Source organism: Rhea americana, unplaced genomic scaffold (genome assembly GCF_003343005.1).
Source record: "Rhea americana isolate MKP2758 unplaced genomic scaffold, rheAme1 scaffold_160, whole genome shotgun sequence".
Classification (NCBI taxonomy): domain Eukaryota; kingdom Metazoa; phylum Chordata; class Aves; order Rheiformes; family Rheidae; genus Rhea; species Rhea americana.
Window position 1 is genome coordinate 1,505,679 of NW_028185706.1, and position 22,269 is coordinate 1,527,947.

The 22,269-nt window shown below is 40.0% G+C and overlaps 1 protein-coding gene across 4 annotated transcripts in view; it reads right to left on the reverse strand.

The window, feature by feature from the left end:
* Positions 1-3,023: 3,023 nt before the first annotated feature.
* The window catches only part of RPS6KC1 (ribosomal protein S6 kinase C1), an 87,149-nt gene continuing 67,903 nt past the window's right edge, over positions 3,024-22,269 (reverse strand). For 3 of the 4 annotated variants that reach the window (XM_085300136.1, XM_085300134.1, XM_085300137.1), the window contains 4 exons: positions 22,162-22,251; positions 10,501-10,583; positions 9,589-9,684; positions 3,024-6,551 (listed from right to left, as the gene is read on the reverse strand). In XM_085300136.1, the coding sequence (XP_085156262.1) occupies positions 6,441-6,551; positions 9,589-9,684; positions 10,501-10,583; positions 22,162-22,251 (380 nt within the window). In that variant the 3' untranslated portion in view covers positions 3,024-6,440. Of the gene's footprint in view, positions 6,552-6,587; positions 8,464-9,588; positions 9,685-10,500; positions 10,584-22,161; positions 22,252-22,269 lie in introns of those variants that run through there. The other variant, XM_085300135.1, reaches the window with a different exon arrangement.

The following is a 22,269-nucleotide window of genomic DNA, read 5'->3' on the forward strand; positions in this document are numbered from 1 at the left end:
AAGCAAGCTGTTATCATGTGCTTCCCATGCCAAACACATGGCCTCCAAGGAGAGGGGTTTTATCTCTACATTTCTAGTGATTTGTATTTCTCTTTCAAGGAGCTCCATGCCTTAARGCACCTGAAACACTGCTGGCACAGGAAGCTGAGGTTACCCAAGAAGCTGCCGAACGGGGCACAAAGCCGGCAAAAATCAGCACTCGCCCTGCCCAGTAATTCAAGCCCGGTGGTACGCTGCAYGACCGGCAGTGCGTCCTCAGCGGAGCCGCGCGCGGGGCCGCGCGAAGCCCGCAGCCCCGGGGCCGGGGCGCTCCCGACCGGCTCTGCGCGCCCCCGCCGCTCGGCCGAGCAGCCTGCCCCGCGYGTTCTGCGGGGACCACGGCCGGTCCGGGTGCCGGCGGTGGGCGGCACAACACGGAGGCACGGCAAAGGCTGGGGGGAGGGGGAGGAGACCCACACCCAGGTGTGTTTAAAGCGGGAAAACAAATAAACCCTCCATTCCTCTTTCCATGAAATTGCCTTCTCGCCGCGGGGCCTTGCCTCGCCGKGGGCTCTACCGCGTCRCGGTTCAGCCGGGMGGGAGCAGAGCGGGGCCGGTCTCARGGCACCTCTCCGAGGCCAAAGCAGGGGAGAGGCTGTAAGGGAAGGAGCCCAGGGAAGCAGAGCAAAGGGGATGGAGTTGGGGAAGAATAAAGAAATGGAGAAAGGATATACGCTGCTTGGCTCGTGGTCCAGGCTGCAGAGGCAGCTCTTATCCAGGCCCGGTTCGTGAGGGAGCTGGCAGACGCCAGAGCATCGCGCAGAGGCAAGAGCGCGAGCGGAGCAGGGCTAGCCAGCAGCACGCTCTAAATCACGGYGCAGCACTGTCCCTTCCCGGGCGAAGCTTCTTCCCGGTTGTCCCACCACTGCGCAGGGCGCCGTGAAACTCTCGTTACTCCCCTGCTGCTGGGGTAAGCAACTTCCTAACCCTTTTGCGACTCCTGCGCTTTCCTTTTGTGGGAGCAATSCTCTCCGTTCGCACCGTTACGTGGGGACAACAGCTGCATGTGATGATCCRCTCCTGGGTCCCAGCGTCTGGGGACAACATTTCAGAAACAAAAGCATGGAAAAGACAAGRAAATTTGCAACCGCAGTTGAAAGACATAGCACAAGACATGGATGAAGGCAGCTGAACAGGACAATCTAGAAAATACTGCACAGGTAAATGACTTGGCCCAGGAAAGGGGATGTGAGAAATCGGTAGAGAGGGGACAGAGGAGTCCAGTGGAGGAAGAGAAACAGGCCAGCAGGTTTCCGCAGAGGGAAGAGAGGGACCCTGCCCACCACGTAAGCCACAGGAGACGTACAGGGTTTCTTCGCTGTTCTAGCTGCACTCGGGGCTGAGCAGCGGAGGGATGCTGCGGTGGGGCTCGGCTGGGTTGCGTTTTCCACCGGCCCTCGYGCCGCAGGAGCGAAGACCCACGGGGCACCTCGCTCGCTTTCGGCAGCGTGGGAAGAGCTGTCGGGCAGCGCARCCAGCAGAACGGCTCGCTACGGCGCTGCCTCTTGTTAGGCCACTTTAAATCTCTTTCTGATCGTGACTTTGGTCTTTGATCCCGCATGGCTCCTGAGGTGAGGTCATGCTGAGGCAAAACTGCCTGGTCTGCAAGGCAGATCTAGGTGAGGAAAGCTTTGCCAGGGAGGACGACTGACCAGCACAACATCTGCTCTTTCCCTGGCTGCCCCGTCTTCCTCCAGCTGCACCGCTTGCCAGTTGGCCTGTCTAGTTTATCGCCCCCAGAAGGCCTTTTCCCAGACTTGCCAAACTTAGGATCTCAGCAGCAAACGATCAGGGCTGCCTCCTCAAGAGGAGGCTAATTCCCACTGCCCCACACTTGTGCACGTGCAACAGCCTTGCTGCCCGTTGCAGCAGCCTCCRGCAGAGGAGCTCTAATCCCCTCTGACAGCTCCCTGGGCCAACGAGATGGAGGCAGAGCTGCCTCTGGAGAAGGAGCACCTCAGGTCTGCCAGCAGGCAGCAAAGTCGTGTCGGGGCAGCGCATTCAGCCATCACCTGCTCCTCAGGTTGCAGGCACCCTCTCCGCTTCTCTCTCCACTACTCCTGTCCTGGGAGCCTCTCTCACCTCCTCACACATGGACCTGCACCCCTGCTGCTTCCAGCATTCCTGGTGTTGTTGGGCCACATCCTTGCTCCCTCATCTCATCTCCCACTCCCACAAACGCACACGCTCACATTCACACAGGCTAGCACYGCCACACACAAGATGTAGCCCAGCCTCATAACCTTGCTGAGGTGCCTGCCCTCCTCCAGCACCTCAGTACAATGCTCACAGTCTAGCCCAGAAGATAAGAATGTATAGAAAGTCCTTACACACATGTGGCGGCCAGATCGCTAGGCTTGGTGTGGCACCCACTGCACCCTGACACGCCTTTGACAAAATACATGTGCTGAATGAGGACCGTAGATTTATATCATGCCATGTATCACTGCAGAGTAATGGAGAGAAATCCAGCTCACCATGCCAAAGGCTGCCGGGTTTCAGGGCTAGAGATCTTTCCAGCAGCATCTCCAATAAGCTCCAGAGGATGCTGCAGGCAGTGAGGATGGAAACTCCTTAGGTCTCAATCTGTCAAGGCAAGGGAAGTGACAGCATTTAACAACCCACTGCACCTTAGCAAGACAAAGAAATCCTGTTCATTTAACTTAGATCTGCCAAAAAGCTGTGGGCCTTGATCTGAAAAGCTACATGCTGCTCACAAAAGATAGGGAGAGCTGAGGGCCAGTTGTGAGAGGTATTCTTCATCGGCAGATCCTGCTGCCTGCAAGGGGACTTTGGGGTGCTTGGCCACAGACTGAACGCAGCTCTCCAGTTGCTCACCAACACAACCAGGGCCCCAGCRTAAAGGCTGCCACCCACAGCGTGGGGCAGAGCCAAATCCCGGGAACAGCAGAATCCAGTGCACAATATAGTCCATGCAGAAAGCACAAATGCGAAGAAATCAACAAATAAATTTTTCCATTTTATTGCTTAAATCACTATCATAAATCTCACCAGAGAGGAAGTTTCTGTTTCTCCAGCTTCCTACTCAGTGTCCTTGAGAAAACAAATGACACCACACTCAAAAAAGCCCGTAGCGGTTTACTTCGCACTTCCCTATACATTGTTATGCTGACTACTTCATTTAGAAAAGGCTGACCTCCCCAGCCTTCTTCATCCCAGTGCCCTTCGCTGCAGGGACGCACCAAGGAACAGGTTTAGAAATGGAGAAAAGAGCCACGTAGATGTTCCAGAGCAGATAACCCTGCCAACTCAGCATCCCAGAGGTGTAGAGAGAGTCAGCATGACAATAACTGCTGTCTGAGAGGTGATTTTCAGAGGAGATATAGGAGCTGTGCTATAAGCGCAGAAGCTGTGATACAGCCATTAAAAGAGAACAAAATTGTGCCCCCTTATATTTCATTAGATGCAATTTCTTACATAGCTCTGGGTAGGGGCTCTAACTTCCCTCACTGCAGTTCTGCTCAATGCAAACCTTCACATACTTGGTCCATGAGTTTTTCGTAGTAGGAGACAAAAACATTGTGCATTGGTTCAACAGGGTACAATGAATTACCACYGTGAAATGTCTTAAATATGTTAGCTGCTTTAGGTAAACACCCACAGGAGAAGAATAAGAAARTCTATAGACTTATTTTACTCTGTTTTACTTTACATACTCTCAATAATTCCTCTGAACAAARTGGCACTGATTTGTTTCTGTGTCAGCCATTAGGTGTAACAGATGGGAGGTGGAATGGACTTTACATTACTTAACAATGTAGGATCGTAAGATATAACTGACTGCAGYGACTGGATCAGCTTGTAGAAGAAAAAACAGGGCATCCTAGAAGGCACCGAAGAGAAATCCAGAATATTTTCCAAGTCATAAAAGTCAAAAAGCACTGATTGGGTAGAAAGCGTCGTCTTCAAGAACTAAATGTAAAGTTCAGGAAAGTCTGAATTAGGCTTGACTGGTTTTATTAAATACATGTAAATATCAATACAGCATAATGCATGTTAAAGGAAATAAAGGCTAGAAGTGGGGGGGGGGTTGTGTGATCAGCTGCTTTAGCAACAACATTTTTTGATTCAGGTTATGAAAAATAAAGAGTAGCATCTCAAAGGCTCATTTRGGGCATGTGGTATTGCCAGGTGCCCTATTACTTCTAATCTCTGTGATACAGATTTTCTTACTACTTACATTGCACTTGAAATATTTCTATGTCCTTAACTAAATCAAATGCTTTCCACTGAGAATGACTGGTCACTTGGTTTCCACTAGAACAGTATTTTCTTTCCATTTTAACAGATGACAGCTACTTTCACACTGTCTTCACTTGCAACCAGCATGTGGGCACAATGTGAACAAGACCATTCAACGGTAACGTGGAAAACTTTTTTTACAGCTATTGCCAAGCAAATGCAATGGGACAGGTCAACATGGGCAACAACATTTATCTGGTAGCATGAGCAACTGGAGAACCCGAGGGACGAAGTCAGGTGGCAGAGAGAAGGGAGGTTTCCCTTGAGCAATGAGCTCTCTCCAAAGTCACAGCCAGGGCACTGCTGGAAGGAAGCTCTGTATCAGCTTGGTCTCAGCATTAGAGATTTCCTACCAGCTCGGCACAGGACGTTGTTCCTGTGGCTCACCTGAGGGAGTTCCTGTTATGAAGCCAGAGGGTGGTAGGTTGAAACACAATTTCTGAGAGTGATGTAATCTTGGACAGCACTCCGTAGGCAATGATACTAGTGACCTGGTTACAACCTGCAGTGTTGTTACAGCCCCTCTGCTGGCCTGGTGATCACAAGAAAGGGAAGAAAGAAAAAAAAAGAGGGGAGTGGAATAATTTAAAAAGGAAAAAAAAAGTTTCCAGATTTCCTTTGTTTAAGTGAAGTATTTTCCTTTTCCACTTTATTTGAATGCACCGACCCAGTGTCTAACAGATGGAGACTGTGCAGATGCACTTTGGRGAGTGCCCATAAAATACACTGCTAAATACAAGTAGGGGGAGGGATACTTTTTTGGGGGGTTGTAAATTTAATAATCATTACTGTCACCTCACTTTCCCAAAGGAATTTGCCCTTTGTTCTCCGGATAAAGCTGGGGAGAAGAAAAAAAGAGTTAGCAAGAGACAAAGGAACGTTTAGAAAAGAACATATATCCATAATCTGTACAAGAATCACAGCGTAGTTTTTGTGCACATCAGGAACTCATACAAGCATGGCTGGTTAGCAGCAACCGCTGTGTACAGCAGTATTCTGCATGTCTTATTTTCCTCTCCCATTCTTTAGGCCTTACTAACAAACAGGTCAGCTAATTGGCTCACTCCCAAGTCTTACCCACTAGGGTTTGCTCAGAGCTATCACTTAATCATTTGGCATGAGCAAATCCCAGGCTTCTTCCTGCTTCTAGTGTAGCAGAGAGGGTGAAGACGTTCTTTTATTTATTAAGACTACTAACAAACAAACATAAGAATTCAAAAGGTTCCTCAAGCAGAAGAGTATGAGCAGTAAGGTTGTTTTCACAAAGAAGTGGTTATAAAAAGGACACTTASAGAAAGTAAAGTTCATTGAGTGATAAAGCAGTGGTTGCAATAATGAGAGAATAATTTTTTCTTTCTTAATTCATACATTTATTTCGCATAGTGTTTCCTTGGTCCTTATTAGGTTCCTGAAACAGTATTTATCTAGCTGAGGAAAAGATTTCCCTTTTTGTAGTGACTTTGACACATAACTTATCCAACATAACAGAATCAAGAGTTCTAAAGAGACATTGCCAGCCAACAAAGTACAACAGTTGACAGGACTGTTYGCTTTTTATATGCTCTTGCCACAGTTTGAAATGATACGCCATTTTCAAGAAGCATTCCACAGTATTATGCAACAGCTTTCTTAATTTTTAATGGATATATTATTTTTTGTGTGTCAAGTTTCGCATAAAGCATTTTAGTATTTTATTCAGCATATACCATTAATAAATTATTTGTTCCTTCCTCCCGCCCTCCACAGCTGCACTTAGCATATTGACACTATAAAAGATACTTTCAACTAGCACAGTCTATAGACATTTCCATCATCAGACAAAGCACCAGGAGTGTGTTCCTATTTCTACTTAGTTGACAAGCTGGCAGTGCTAAACATGCTATCCAGCATTTCATCACAAACCATCCTTTGGTGAAAAGGTTTTACATACATACAGCAGCCAGCTGAAGTAAAAATAAACTAGCACCCYGTATAATCTGTGATTCCTGTTAAGAGTGTTCACTTTTGGCATGATTACTCCAGCGTCCTTTAGTCATCATGTCCAAGTGATTCAGGACATCTTAGGGAAGCAAGTCAGGGTGCTTCTGTGCCAGAGAAAGTTGTTCGCTTGACCTGAGTTTGTTCAGAGGGCGCACATCTCATCTCAGCAGATCTGCCCATTCTATAAGGGCAAAAAATGGATGAGATTTGATGTCTTCAACACCAGCAACGCCAGCACCAAGACGCTCCGCAGGATTAAACTGCAAAAGCTTGATATAAAAAGAAAAAAATATATGATTCAGTGAGTAAGAACAAAAACAACTGCTTAAAAGTTCCAGAAAGGTCTAAGGTAAGGGACATCCTACTGTTTTCCAGCTCTMTGAGTTACTTTCAAGAGTGTGAAGCATACCTGAAATTCCTAAAATCCAACAAATGGAAGACTCTCCTTTCCTTGACTCTCAGCGTTATGGTCTTCAGATATGACTGATCACAGCATGCAATACCCTGAAGCACTGCACGCTGGGACTTCATTTTAAGTGTAACCTCATTTTAAAAAGAGAAGGGCAGCCACAACCTGCATCTGCCGAACTCTGGACATTGTATTTGCTTCATGTTAACCTTTGCTCACACTGCTGTGTTAAGGTTACATCAGGGACAATGGTCTGCAACTTTCCATTTCATAAGTTTCATGATTCTTCTGAGCTGCTCTTAAAATACCACGATATGATAGTCAGTTCTCTATTTCCTACAAAAGTTTTTAAAGAGTTCCACAAAGAGATTCAAGCTGAAAAATCAAAATACCAGTGAAAAAAACATTGTAATGGCTTAATGGAAATTTCATAAAATTCAGCATCGCATTTGCTTCTTGGTTGTACATCACACACTGAATTCATATGAAAAGGCCATCACAATATTTATATCTGTTTAAAGATACTAATCCACATAAAAGGGAATGCAAAGGCAACACTCCAAAGAGACTAATAAAGACACATGAAAATATTTTGCACTTTTAGAGAATTGTTTATACTCTATTCAATTACACCCACTACAAAGACCTGATTTCCYTTTTGTTTTTTCTGCAACAGCTAATAGGATAACTTCTCCCAGTTGTCACAAGAAACAATGTGTATTCATACCTTAATGTACTCAACATCTAAGTAAGCATACATCCATAAACATATGAATTTACACATTTCAAGATAGCTTTGGCACCTGCAATCATAATATCACACAGTAAAGGTAGCTCAGTGATAGTRAAAAGTACTGCTCTGAGAGTTTCCTCAAGCTAGCATGAACAGATGCAGCCACTGTCTCTCTCCCTTCTCCTGAAATATAACAAGTGCCRGCACAGGGAAAGTAAGCAGAGACATTTGTTTTCTGAAGTTCTTCCTTCCAGGAGAACTTCAATCTTAGAAAGTAGATGCAATACATATCTATTTAAAGATCATGCTGCACRCTTTGTTCCTGGTAAAGCCTAGAAGTACCTGAAAACAAACTTGGGTGCAAAATACCAACGCAACATAAAATAGCAACTTTATTTTTCCAAAGTGCATGAGAAATACAAAGAAATCTTATTTTAGTCTAAGTTAGCTAAATGAAGGATGTGTATACAATGAAGCCACCTGCACTGGAAGCCAAGCTGTCTGACAGTTTTCTGTGTAGTAGAACACTGATCCCCAAGAGTTACTCTGTGATGTTTTGACCTGTTTACCCTTGGCGTGGGGGGGGGGGGGGGGGGGGGAAGGAAAGTCGCAATGACAAATTGCTAACCGTGCCAAGAGCGCTTTCTTCCTTTTCCTGACAAGCTTCCTCAACGGTGAATGGCAGCTTCCTTGGATAGTCCCACAACAAAAATGTGATTTACTASCTCATAGAGCTGAACCTCCACCTGATAAGTCACCAGTCTGTATCAGAAAGCTTAACCTAATGGGCACTGATGTAACTGTTCTCTGAACAGATGTAGCTTTGAAATATATCCTTTAAACTGCAAGTGACAAAAGGACCGTTCTGGCATATTTTAAAATTGGCAACACACTAATCTGCAATGGAGGACAATCCTGCACTGGCAGGGAGAAGTGGACTAGAAGACTTCATCTGTCTTCAGCTTCAGAAGTAGATGGAAGGAATTCTCTTCACCAAATGGGGCCTGGCTCTGCCTTATCCATTCGAGTCATGTAGCACCTGTGGGCAAGGGCAACTATTTGCTACCATCTAATAATACGAATGCAGATTATACAAAAATGGGACTTATCCTTAGTCACTTTCTTCCCTGCCCTTGCCACACAGATGCATGCATCCACTTTCAATGAATTTCAGGCATCTTATCAAAATAGACAGTCCAAATGTCTATCCCTTTTCATCTCTTGTTTAACAGTAACAACACAGAAGTCAATCTGTCATTGGATCTTTTGATTTGCTGAATTTTCAAAATCCCTTTGCTCAGTTTTCTTCAGTAACTATTTTTTCACTTTTCTCTGTTCAAATCTAGATCTAAGTGACATCATTATTTATGTATCCACTCACCAGACACTCTTAATTCAAACAACACAGTTTGCACATACCACTTTTTCTACTCAAGTGGAATAGGTCAGACCTAGACTCCACTTCCTCAGTTAGTTCAAAATTAACCATAGGAAAGAACATTGTATTACTTGAAAATCAAGATGCTGTGTACGTACAAGTTTATTCTCTCAGTCATGACTACCTAAAACAAGAGAGTAAACTAAAAATAGTCATCAGTGCTCTTTGCTCTTCCTCTTAAAATTGAAAATACAAGGCTTATCAGTCTGGAAGACTGTCCAGACTGATAAGCCCCCGTCCTTTCTTCCAACCTACAAGTTGAAAAGTTTGAAATCAGAAAGTTTCCTTGAGGACAGCAACAGATTTGAATCACAGCAAAGTCATAATTTCCAAGAAGCACATTACAGGTTTCAGAGCACCTATTGCTGTCTTGCTCAATTGGCTTCAATATTTTTGAGCTGAATTCATTTCATCACAAATATGCCCATGATCATTTAGGGTAGAATTCCTAAAATGGCCATACAGCACTAGCAGGTGTTTCCAAAGCACTCAGCATTAACCAAATTTGCTCCCTTTTGAAGAAATCATAAAACACTCCAGTTTTCTACAGACATCTGGCAGTAGAAGTTAGTTGGGCAAAATTCTTTAACATTGACAAGACACCCATTCACACTCCTATTAGTAGTTTTCTGTCATTACGTTTACATCATCAGAACAGCTCAGCTGGATAAGTATTTGTTCAGATTGCATACTTATCTATACAAAATAAATTTTCCATCAAATTACCTGTTGAATCAGTGATCTGGCCTCCTTTGATACATGATCTGGTATACTCAAAGAAGTGTGTGTATTTATTCCTGATGGATGGCACTCAAACAGAGTCTGAAACAAAAATTGAAGCAGCTAGTCACTCACAGAACGTACAGCTGGATTATATTATCACAGTATACGTGCAAATTAACATACACAGCTATAATTTCAGTATTTCTTAGTATGAGCTATTGATTCTGGAAGGAATGTCTACAGGTAATGAAGTACCCCTGGGAATATGTTTTYAGAATATTTATGTCTTAATCTTCTTGTTCTATTGCTCAAACTTTAGAAGACTTGAATTAGGTGAACTTCCCTTTCTTAGAGCAAAACTGCCAGCTAATCATCAGATTGACTGGGCCAAGCACTCCTTGTCTTGCAATACAGAAAATGGCATTCCTGACAGGTGGTGACATCTCTCCTTCTATCTACCTGTTTCCATATGCGCTAATTATTTATCATCACATCAGCCTGACACCTCTAATACAGGCAATCCACCAAGAGAGTCTGTTCAAGCTTGAATTAATGTGTCACTGCAACATAYGGCTTCCTCGTTGTCCCAGGGAAAAGATTTTCTATTAGAACAAAAAGTTTTAAAATGCAGAGAACGAATGTTGTAAGACTTTAATTTCACTRCAATTAAGAGGCCAGCATAGCTTTTTGGTTATTTTGCAGCCCTGAGTTTCATAAGGCTTTATTAAGTTGTCCTGCTGAAGCTTGAGCATGTTTGATTTCTTTGTTCCCATGTGGACAAGCACACGTAAGACACCCACGTCTGCAAAATACATCTGAAAAAGACAAGCAAGCAAAGCACAACTGGGCACACGACTTCAGAGAAACTACTGGCCAACATTTCAGTTTTACTAAATAACTTGCCCCCAGCCCTACCTTCCCAGTGAGGAGTTCAAAAAGAATGGCACCCAGGCTCCACCAGTCACAGGCTTCTGTCTCTTCCAGGATAGTTCCAACCTCTAAATACAAGACATGGCAATTAATATTGAAAAGGTCAGTCACACCTTCAAAATTAACATATGTTTACAAGGTGACAGTTTAATGCTGACTGAACATATACTAAATACCACAGAGATTTCATTATGCCTGCAGGTTAGCTAGCCCTTTAGCCACCTACAGACTGCAATGTTCAAACACAACACCCCCACACATTTCACACATAATTTGATTTTTCCTTGCACACATGGGCTTTTTCAAGACTTGCAGGCATTAGAGTTGGGATCTGGCTAGACTGGACTTAAACTGGACAGTGACAGATGGTTAAGCAAAATATGTTTAGAGAATTTACTCTAGTCAGAAGAGCTGGACTGATCAGACTGGCCTGAGGCATCTATATAATCAGCACAAGGGAGTCTACAATAAGTCAGTACATAGGCACACCTTAATTTTGTCCTGAAAGGCAGAAGTCATCTCAGGGCTAACCCTTGCTCTCTGCTGGGATCACCATGGAAGGCTTTTCACAGCACCCTCTAGTAGACAGAGCTGCCATAGCTACTTCACATAGCCTACCCACAACTAGTGACTGTAGTTTGATACAGATCAGCCCAGATTCACCTCAGTTACCTAGGTGAAAAAGTTGTTTCCCCTACCATCCAGCGAACAGCCAGCACTATCTTCCTGCTCTCCATTCACAAGAGACAGCACAGAGGAGCAGTGGGACCCACAGAAGCCCCACCCATACACACAATCAACAGCAGGACGCGTGCAACAAACTTGCCCTTCACCAAGTCACGCTTCACACTACAAAATTAAATGCRAATACACCATGAGCCGTAAAACAGGGAATAAACCAGACTGCAATGAAGAGCAAATTTTTATTTTGACAGTCAAAAATGCAGCAGCTGCACTAAAATAGTTTTGGTGGCAAAAGCCACACCAGATTCCCAACAGAGGACAGCAGTTAGCATACAGTCACATAGTCGTTGCTCTGAAATACACTGTGGCAGGTTAGAAAACTCTTCCTCATCTCTTTATGGAGCTTAGCATGAACATGGCCATGGACAGCTAAAGATGCATCAATCTCTGCTGTCAGGGAAAGGAAGGTGGTAGCCTCAGATATCCCACTGAGATGCACGCACACAACGAGCACAGGGGAATGGTGAGGTAGCTGTAATGCAAGCTGGAAGATGCCCAGCACCTTTTAGGACTAGGYTGAGATTGCAAGAGTGTAGACGGACGGTTCAGACATTGGTTCTTCAGTTAGGGCATTACTCACATTGAAAAGTTTATTACAATTAATGGCATTTGAATGCCCAATACATCATTATAAGGTATCACACATTAGTAGGATTTATTCCACTCCCTACAGATTAGTATTTCTACCATAATCAAGAAAGTTTTACAAAGATATAATGGCAGCYACACAACGAACTGTATCACTATAATCGCATACATTTTTAAAATGTTTTAAGACCCCAGACAGACATCTAGACCAAGCTAAAATTTTGTCAAGTCCAGATAATGTGTGCAAAAACAAAATCTGCTCCTCTATATAAAATGAATCTTACTTCCTTTAAGAAAGAGTGTCCTTCTACATAACTGTCCTCTAAAAAAAACCCCAAAATCTCAGACCTTTCCACATGACATAGCTGATTAAAGGCATCTCTCAGTGAAATCTGTTGCATGGAAATGCCCCTTTCAGTCTAGAACTACTGAATGTGATTTTCTAGTGCTATATGTTCCAGTTGTATACATTCAAAAAAAGAGATAATATGAATGGAAGTAAAATCTAAACACAAATATTTGATGTTTCTTTATAGGAGAGGCATTCTAGCTGTTCTTTCCTGTGTGACTTTAATCCTGTGGATATTTTGGATTCAGATCGCTTTCTCTCAAATAACTGAAGATTTCTATTTATTAAATTAATTTCACACTTATTTCAGAAWAAAGGCAGTCAAGCCAAGAGTTAATTAGCATTGACTACTCCATTCTTAATTCATACGTTATCAGTTAATCTGAATCAACTTCTCTATATTGACAAGTCTTAATTTTTAGAATAATATCATAAACTTAGATAATCTATTCCTCCCCAAAGACACTGAAAGAACATCCAAACTAACTTTCAGTGGGTATGGGCCTTTTTACTTACAGCATAATATAAGCAAATTCTAGAAGGTGAAAAGCTTTGTCATTTTGAGCACAGAAAAAAAGACGTACTATGAAAAATTCATTTCTGAGCTTTAGTGTTATTTTCTTTTGTGTTGGCAGTCACAGATGCTGATCCAATTCTTTGAAGAATCAAATCTACATTGCCTTCTTTCACAGAAATACAAACTGTTCATTACAGGAAGTCGATGTCACCTCACTCACTTCACTGATGAAGAAAATGAACATAGAATAAGAGTCAAAAAGCAAACTAGACTTTACCTCTTCACAAGACAAGCTCATATTTTTAACCATAAGAGCATTCTCAATTTATGACAAGTCAAAAACCATGTCACTGCAGGTCTCTTACATGAAGAGCAATGAACTCTTCCATTACTTTTGTCTATCATCGAAACAAGATAAAYGGGATAAAATGAGAACAGTCAAGTAATGCGGAGTTCTCACACTGAGGAGCTCTGGCTGGGGTTTCATGCACATGAGAAGAGCCTGTGTGAGAAGTCATCTAAACCAACATGGAACAGGAAATGGAAAATTCAGTCATGAGAAGCATCTGAATGTTCTTTTATAAAAAACTAAATGTTATCTCTACTTTTCTCCCATTACCCCATGTCTCTTTTCCTACTGCTTTCCCTAGGTCCCCAAATTATCTCATTTGGGATTAAAATAAATGTTCTCCTTAAAAAAAACACATTGTGAATACTACAAATAAACATGTGTTGTTTACATTCCCTCACTTCGAATAGGTCACCTTTCTTCTGATGCAGTACACTGATTGTAATAAGTTCAGGATATCACATCAATATTACTGCATTTTATCTTGACTACACATCATGGGAAAATTCAGAAACTGTGGATTATGAAGTGCTTTCAAGTGATACAGAGTAGCTAGCTAATGTAATATACCACACAGGGTATATGCTTTTTTAAAAAAGCTCTAATATTGCAATAAATCTGAACTACAATATCTGCCTTCACTAAGAAAACATTTTCATCTCAATCCATCAGCATAGTAATTTAGACAATAAATGGTAGCGACCCATAAGCCTAAGTGAATAACATGGGGATATTTGTGCCAATTCTTTACTTCATGAACCTTGAAATCAAGGACCTTACCCACATTTGTACAAACATAAGTCTACATATGCATGTACATGATGCTGGTGTTTCCAGGACTTGCAGTACAAAATTTGCAGAAAAAAATGTTCATAACATTTTCAAATACAAAATCCTCCTAAACTGGAGCAAAAATGGTAGACTGAAAAAAAGATCAGTAATGCTTCCAATTTCATTGCAACTTCATTAAAAGAGAGAGCTTTCTTCTTTTTCCCTTACCAATGTCCATTCAACATGTAGCACCAAGTACCTCATGGCAATAGCAATGCTAAATTCCTGCACAGAAACCCTTTTAGCAGTAGCAGTCAGGGGAAACGGAAGAGAATGCGATTTGTAAAATGCTATCAGATTCAGATCAAGACAGATGGTGCAGGTAAATAGCCTCTCTACCTAGCACTATTTTTTCAGTGCAGCTGGTCTCAACTGAAAGGCTATTTCTTTATGGTTTCCATACTTATCTCAATATTTGCATTACACACAGTAGTACCTTACTTCCTGATATGTGATATGTGTCTGACAAAGTCCTATATTTTTAAACATAAATGMCAGCTATAAAGTAGAAAACCAGAACCTCGGCTTTTTCTGAACATATATCTCTGATGATGCTATCAACATCAGGACCGATTTTCTCATCCTTTCTACAACATCTGAAATACCTCCCTCATGCTGAAGGCTTTCAAGGATTTTACTACAATCTCTCAAAAATTTCCTCCCAAATACAGCTTCCTCCAGGACTGACAATAAGGCCTCCTGACTAACACACTGAAGCATTATCATAATTAAAATAAAAGAAGTCAGGTTTAGAGCTGGTCCAAGTGACTTAAAATTCACAGTGGAACTTATGCCAGATCGCTTGCAAATCACCTGGAACAAAATCAAACTTTGTAGGATAACCTTTAATATCTAGAAAATACATTTGAATTAAGAATGAGACCTGAAATCTGCTCACAAGAAAACATGCTAATAACAGAAGTACTGCTAAACCTAACATCTAAGAGTGAAGAAGAGCTTTGAGTTGAGAGGTTTCTCCTGAAATTAAGAAAGGAACTGTTTGACTCCTGGTGGATTGATTAGAATTTCAAACAAGAGGGTGTMCCTTCCCCCTACTCCATGTTTCAAGTAGAAATAGCATACCTGCAAGTATTGTTTCTGCACTGATAAGAAAGCAAGGACACCCATCTGAATTACCATCAGGTATCTGAAACTGTTAAGGAGGAAATGGACTYGTCCAACATCCTGAAAACATCAGACACAATGTTTTCCCTTTCTGCTACCATTGAAAGAAACAGTATTACATGAAAAACCATTACAGTTGCTTCAGAAATTCTATTTACCTTACATTCATTTAATTTTAAAAGCTTACTATTTTATCTAATTTTAATATCTATAAAGAAGCATTTGCAGAGAACCAAGTAAAACGAGTTCAAGCTAATTTACTCCACACAGATTCAGTCAGCCAAGATATCATAAGACAGAGTCACTAAATAACACATCACACAAGCAATCTGGCCATAATGCTTTACCTAAAATGCTTGAGCAATTTATAAAATATAGTATTGGAACATGTATAGTTAAGTATAAAAAGTGTATTATGGTCTTTAAACAATAAAGTAGTGAGGCAAATCCAGTGAATATTTGCTAAGATCAAATGGAGTATGAAAATATGAAGTTTCATACTAAACATATTCAAAAACATATGAGCATCTATGTCCCTCTTTGGAAGAAATTTCCTCATGTCACTAACAGAAGAAAATTAATAGAGCGATCTATTTATTCTTCCTTTTAGTCACCTAAGATGGAATTAAAACCTTCTCTAAAATAATCAAGGGGACAAAAGAGATAAAGAAACCTTTTAGTACTGTTATCAAAAGAAAGCAAACACTATCTGACCCTTTAGCTATTTTCATTTATTTTCAAAGAGCATATTTTACAGTAGCTTCAAGTTTTAGCCCCATCTGTTATTAAAAGAAAACACCTCAAGTGAATTAAAGTTACTTTCGGATTTACTAGCTGGCTTTTATGCCAGTCAAACAAACAAACAAACAAAAACAGATTCTTACAAATCAACAACTTCAATATAATTCACTGCTTATTCTATTTACAGGGTCCAGAAAAAACACAGGTAYACGTACTTCACCTAAAACATGTAGCGTACTCAAAACACGCCTGACCGACAAACCACATCAAATTATTTTGGAAAATATCTGACACTCTCTCCAAACCTATGCTTTCAATTACCTGCTCCAGGTACATGATACTTTGCTATTTTGGGAGCAGTCAGCTGTTACTGTTTTCTTTGGGATGCCTCGGTGTCTTCGGAGAGCTGTGCACCTCCAAACTGTTTTAACAGTTTTTCCTCTCAGCTCCACAACTTTTAGTCCTTCTTATGCACTTTCAGACCTTTCCTGCTTATTCACTCCAGCTCTAYAGCTTTCATGTTAACTTTCAGTCCCATCTCCTATTGCCAGTGTTCAAATTGAACTAGCCAGTCCCTCCACCTTTGCTGTCCATTTGTTTGCCCCGCTTTTCTCTTCCTTTTTAGGATCATCCTGAGACTGTAAAATCACACAGAAAGATAGCACAGAGTCAGAGATAAAATCTAGGAAATCCCATCTTACACTATAACCATGAGATCAATCCTTCCCTCAACACCTCTTAGGGTCAATGACACTTTAATCTACCACAGTTATTTTGCTTCTTAAACAATCTACTCCAAATTAAATTATTATAATACAGAATAGAAGAATGAGTGCTTGCAAACTGCTACTGAAATACACATACACAAATAATATACAGGATTTCCGATATCAAATATTTATTTGGTAAACAGACGCACACTATCTTTTCCTCAYTCAGTAAATAAAAATTACACTATACAGGTTAATAGCATTTTAGTTAATTCTTATTCTAATATTTCACATTTTAGGYTATCGAAAAGCTTTGCATCTTTATTTTGAATGAAGGCTAGTTTGTTAAATAAGGCTTGATTATACCACACCGCTTATGAAGTTAACAGAATAATATAATGCATTACTGATGGCCAGTTTCCTACTTACATATTTGATGCAGCTAAATTCCCTTTGGCTTTATGATTTCAACAAGCAAGCCTCCAGTTTGTAGTACATACAGTCTGGTGAAAGCTCATGGTTTGGAGAAATAAGAAAAAAAAAAACAAAACCAAAGATGCCACAGTTCTGGAATCTAGCTCTCTGGTAACACTACAGGATACGACAGAACTTATCCCTGCCAGCTGGCGAGAGGACTTAAAGAGTATAAGTAAAACATCTCATTCACACATTGTATTTACATACTGTGTTAGAACAGCAAGTCACTTCTACACATCATGCTTTACAGCTGAGATAGGAAAAGAACCTAAAATGTTTCTCTTCATGAGCAAGTCCTCATCTTAATCTGTTTTAGTTGAAGACAGTCTTGACTGTAGACAATTTTGGCTTTCTTACAGGTGTAGAGCATACTATGAAGAGGCTGTTGTAAAAAGTTACCAATTTTACTTTAAGATTCATTACTACCAACAATGGAATATAATTATTATTCTATTTAAAAGGTAACAACTCTTTATATTTAAGATCACAAAGTTGGCAAAGCCTATTCTTAAATAACAGGTGATCATTTGCATTTCAAAATTCATCTATCTTGCTTTTCCCTCAATTAGACCAAAACATGTTGATTCACAGGTTTGTGTGTGTGTTTGTTTCTTTTTTAAACTTATTTATAGAGCAGAATAATGGCCCCCCTGCTAGGTTGGCATTTGCTCAAGTTTCTGTCCATGTAAATTGAATCTGTTACTGGAATTTCCCCCCCTTCAGAATACCAAGGCACATTAACCAAGAGATAAAGAGATACATTGCCGATATTATCAACCACCAGGCAGGTGGATAATGTGAGGGATTTTTTGTTAGTTTTTGTGGGGTTTTCTGGACAAATAAGTGATAAGAGTTCTCAGGGGGCATGGAGAGCAAAGGGCTATTTAAACAGAAGTGAATCATTCTCATCTGATCTAGTAATAACTTTATATTCAAACATCAGTTGCTTAGTACACTTTAAAATACTCAGAATACAAAATTATTGCAAAGAAGAAGAAAGTAAAAGAACTCTAAACCTCACATTAGTCATCTTAACCATATTAACATAGCAGAAATTCTCAGTAGCAAGAGTTTAATTTCATCTTTAAAAGTAAATAGGTTATTCTTGGCCAAAACTCCCATGGTTTTACTTGAAGTGGTGTTGAGTTTATAGGGGATGATTTATAATCCATCACTTCCCTTGTGGGTTAGAGAAACAACATTTGACTTATCATAGGTGAACAGCAAAGATTTGGTTTGGCCATTAATCAAAGTACAGCACAGACACTACTTTTAAACATCTGTAGATAGYTTTGTTGTTTCAGTAGCTGGTTCAGCATGAACTTTTTTTTACCGAGTAGAACTATGCAAGGTGTAAGAAGAGTTGTCCAATTGTACTAGCAGATTTGACAGTACTATAACGCACCATTACTCTGAGCTTCTAAGTACAGTTCTTGATATGCAAATCATTACAAATAAACCCCATCTTTAGCTCTTACGTGAAGTTAGGCAAATTAAGCCAGTAAGTGCAACAGCAAAATCCATTAATGGTACAATGCCACCTGCCGTCAAGAGTGGAGAAATGTAACTTTTTGCTAAAGATTTATCCCCGCTTTTACTTTATGCATGATATAACATAACATTACTATTTCATATAAAATTAATTATATTGTCATGATGAAGTAGCATRCAGCTATTTAAACCATTTCTTCTCCATCTTTTTGACACTTTTGCATTTATAATATTTGTATTTGTTCTTATATATATACATATACGATATAATCTTTTACATACATGTAGCCACATTTCCTGTCTGCACTTGCTAGGATAACAAGAGCTGAGAAATTCCTCCCTGTTCACAAGGGAAAAGATCTGATCACTATTTCTGTACCAATATTACTTTGCTTTGTTTCAGCAAAAAGTTAACATGGGGTACTGGAAACCTTCAACACAGAATCCTACACCCTGAAAGCAAGATCCATACAGATGGACTTCTGCCCTGCACTGAGTGTGAAGAATGTCAACATTACCATTATTATCCTTAGCTCTTGCAGGAATTAGATTCTGATAGATCTGTAGTTTTGTATAATTTAGGTTACAAGTTATCCTTCAACCAATAAAGCAACTTAAATATGCCTTCAGGCACTTTACTGCTAAGCACTTTATAACTTGTACTCTAAAAAAATTAAAGCCTGAAAYCTGATCAATTAAAAAGGTAAGATCATTTCAAATACATGTTTATTTCTTTCAAATAACTATGCAATCTAATTTCCTAAATATCTTAAATCAAATATACACTGCAACCTATGAAACTTTCAGATCATTCTCTCCTGTTTTTGCGTATGAAATCTGTCATCCCCAAATCAATGCAAAATTGAATTGCATCCCAAGAAGACTCAACATCTGTTCCAAGTCTGTAATACTAGACCTTTGATAAAGACATCTTCTCTTTCTTACATACTCCTAATTGGTACATTTTGATAATCAAACATTCAAGTGTGTTACATCAAAGTTTGTCATTCCAAATTCTATTCTATCGTGAACTCAGATAAAAATACAAAATCCTGAAAAGACATCAACATAGACGGAGACAAATTTTACAAGCCAAGATCCTTCAGGTAATGAGGGAAAAGGAGAAGGAGGGCTGAGTATCTAGAGGATGGGCAAAAAGGCACACAATACTAGAAACACCAGGAAAACTCCAAAGAAGATAAAGCCTCACTTTGAGTCATTTTATTTAGTCACTGTGCTGTATTATTATAAAATAAATCATCAGATAATGCAATTTCGTGAAGATCTCTGCTCCTCTCCACAAAACCGCAGCCTTTTTTCCAGCAGGAAAACAGCTATTAGAAACATTTATAAACAGTTTTAAAAAGCAACTTAAAAAGAATAAAAAACCCAAACCTGCCATCTTTTCTCAATGTACTAAGTGAACCACAGGTATAATTTCAAAATGGTTATCCTAAGTAGCAGCTTAAGGAGCAACATCAACTTTCTAAAGAGAAGACATGAATTCAGGAGCATGGTACACTCCTTAAAGAGAAAAACAATCATCCAAATGAGGCCTGTTTTCCTATAACACTAGAATGTCCATGAAGAAGGCTCATTAAAATTAATTTTCTAATAATGATCAAATGCTTTAGAGCAGGATTTAGCAGCAGCAGGAGCTTTAAGAAAGCTACATTGGCATCAGCTATACAAAACATTTAAGGTACAGATATTAAGCTGTTACTCAAAAAAGAATGTTACTTGGCTCAAAATAGGTTTTTGTATTGCTAAGTTATTGCAAGTATTACTTTCCTATGCAAGTATTACTTTTTCTATGCAAAAATTATCATCAAATAGCTACATTAAAATAAGAACGTACTTTGTAAAGATAACATTAAGATCAGGAAGGGTGAAAGGTAAGACTCATGGAGCCGTGTTGATTCAGCTGTCTTGCATATATCTAATATTTACACATGCAAATCTTCATGTAGTTTGCAATTTACAGGCACCTATTTACATCCAGGAGTAATTTCACTGAAGTCTAATAAGGTTCCACAAATGAAAAAGTCCAGATACACAAAGCAAACTGCAGTTTGAGGCAGGACAGAGAGGGAGGAGAGGAGAGGAGAGGTGAGGAAAACTTTACCCAAAAAACCCTAAGTAGATACCACACCTGCACTGTGAGGTGGAAATGATGATGATGCAGAAAACTTTACACTTGCATTTGAGGATTTTTCAATATTATTTCAGTTGCTCCCTAAATGCTTCATTACTGCAAGAGTTGGCTGGTTGGGGTTTTAAGGGGTAACAAAGGCCTCTTTTTGGATGCTTGTTAAAATACAGAAAAATTAATCTTTGACTTTCATAGCTCATTAACAGTGACAGTGTGGGAAAAGGCTAYTTGCCTTCCTTGCTACTGCTCAGGTGGAAAGAGGTTTGTACAAGGCTGGGTTAGGAAGGCAACAAAATGCCTCTTTCTAACATGAAGGACTACACCTTGGTAAGCATGTTTCCTTTCCACAAGTCACAAGAATTGCTGAGATTCTGAAATGCAGGGATTCCTCAACTTTCTCGTTCCTKAATTTAAGTTAGGGGAGAATGGAAAGAAGATGTGATTTTTACTTTGACTGGTTTAAAAAAAAAAAGTTTTCTGTTTCTCTGTAATATCTGGCATCTCACACCTGTATGGCAAAGGTTTTATTTGACTATTAATCTTGAGAGGCTGGAATTCAATTTTTTGCCAACTTTCTGCAATCTTTATTCACAGTGAGCAGTTCCCCATTATATTTCAGTTGTGATGGKACTAAGTTACAGAATAAATACTCAATGCCAAACTAAGTTCAGAACTTTTCTCTTCCATTGCTTATAACTTATCTTCAGCTAATCTTTAGTGAACATGGTTACAGGCTTGAGCTTGAAGACTACATTCACTCCAAGTTTCAAAGCCTAAACAGACCATAAACTCAGCAGAAAAAGCACATAGGCATTTGAAATTTCAGAATTAAAGAGACAAACTGAAATATCTAAATAGCCTCCCAGTAGTCATTTTGACTACAAAAGTAGCTAGTTGTGATTTTTTTATAATATCAAGTTGTAAGTAAAATTGTTCAGCTATCTGATTTTTATCTGTCACTACCATTTGACCATTATGATAGCAGAAAATAAACTGGGAGAAAAAAAAGAGAGGAAAGGCTTGGTTTCAAGTGCCACTCTTGCTATAAAAACCCAAGATATTATCACTCTCACGAGTGATGAAAGCAGTTCTAAGAAAACAGCTCTCTAAACTACTTTTTAGCTGCTCAAAAATGTCACAGGCATCTCTGAGCCTATTAGGATTGTATATTTCCAACTTCTAGGTTTTCTCCTTATGTTTTTTGCATGTACRTATTTTTGTATTTTTAAATCTCTTTTCAATCTGCCCTTTCTCCTATTTGCTTTTTTCAGTTATCAGGATGTACTCATACACAGCAAATACGTGAAAGAAAAAAAAATGTTCCTTAAAGTTGCTTAAACAAGATATTCAATGCAATTACACTTTATATGAGCACTCTAGCAAACACCACCACAGTTCAGCAACAAAGCAGTTATCAACCCTCTTAGTTTTTAAGACATACAGGGGGGGAGGGAGGAAGTAAAGCCTATCATATATTGCATAAACTTGAGCTCCACATTATAGAGGCTCCATGAGAAAATGAAAGCTGCTCATCTACTTTCCAAGTGAAACATTGTAGGTGATTGCTCTAACCTGGGGCACAGTACATTCTCTCCATGGCATCGTTGTCACAGGAATCTTCAACCTCCCTCCACCTGCTAAAATACGTTAGCTGAATGTGTCCTAAAAACAAAACGACAG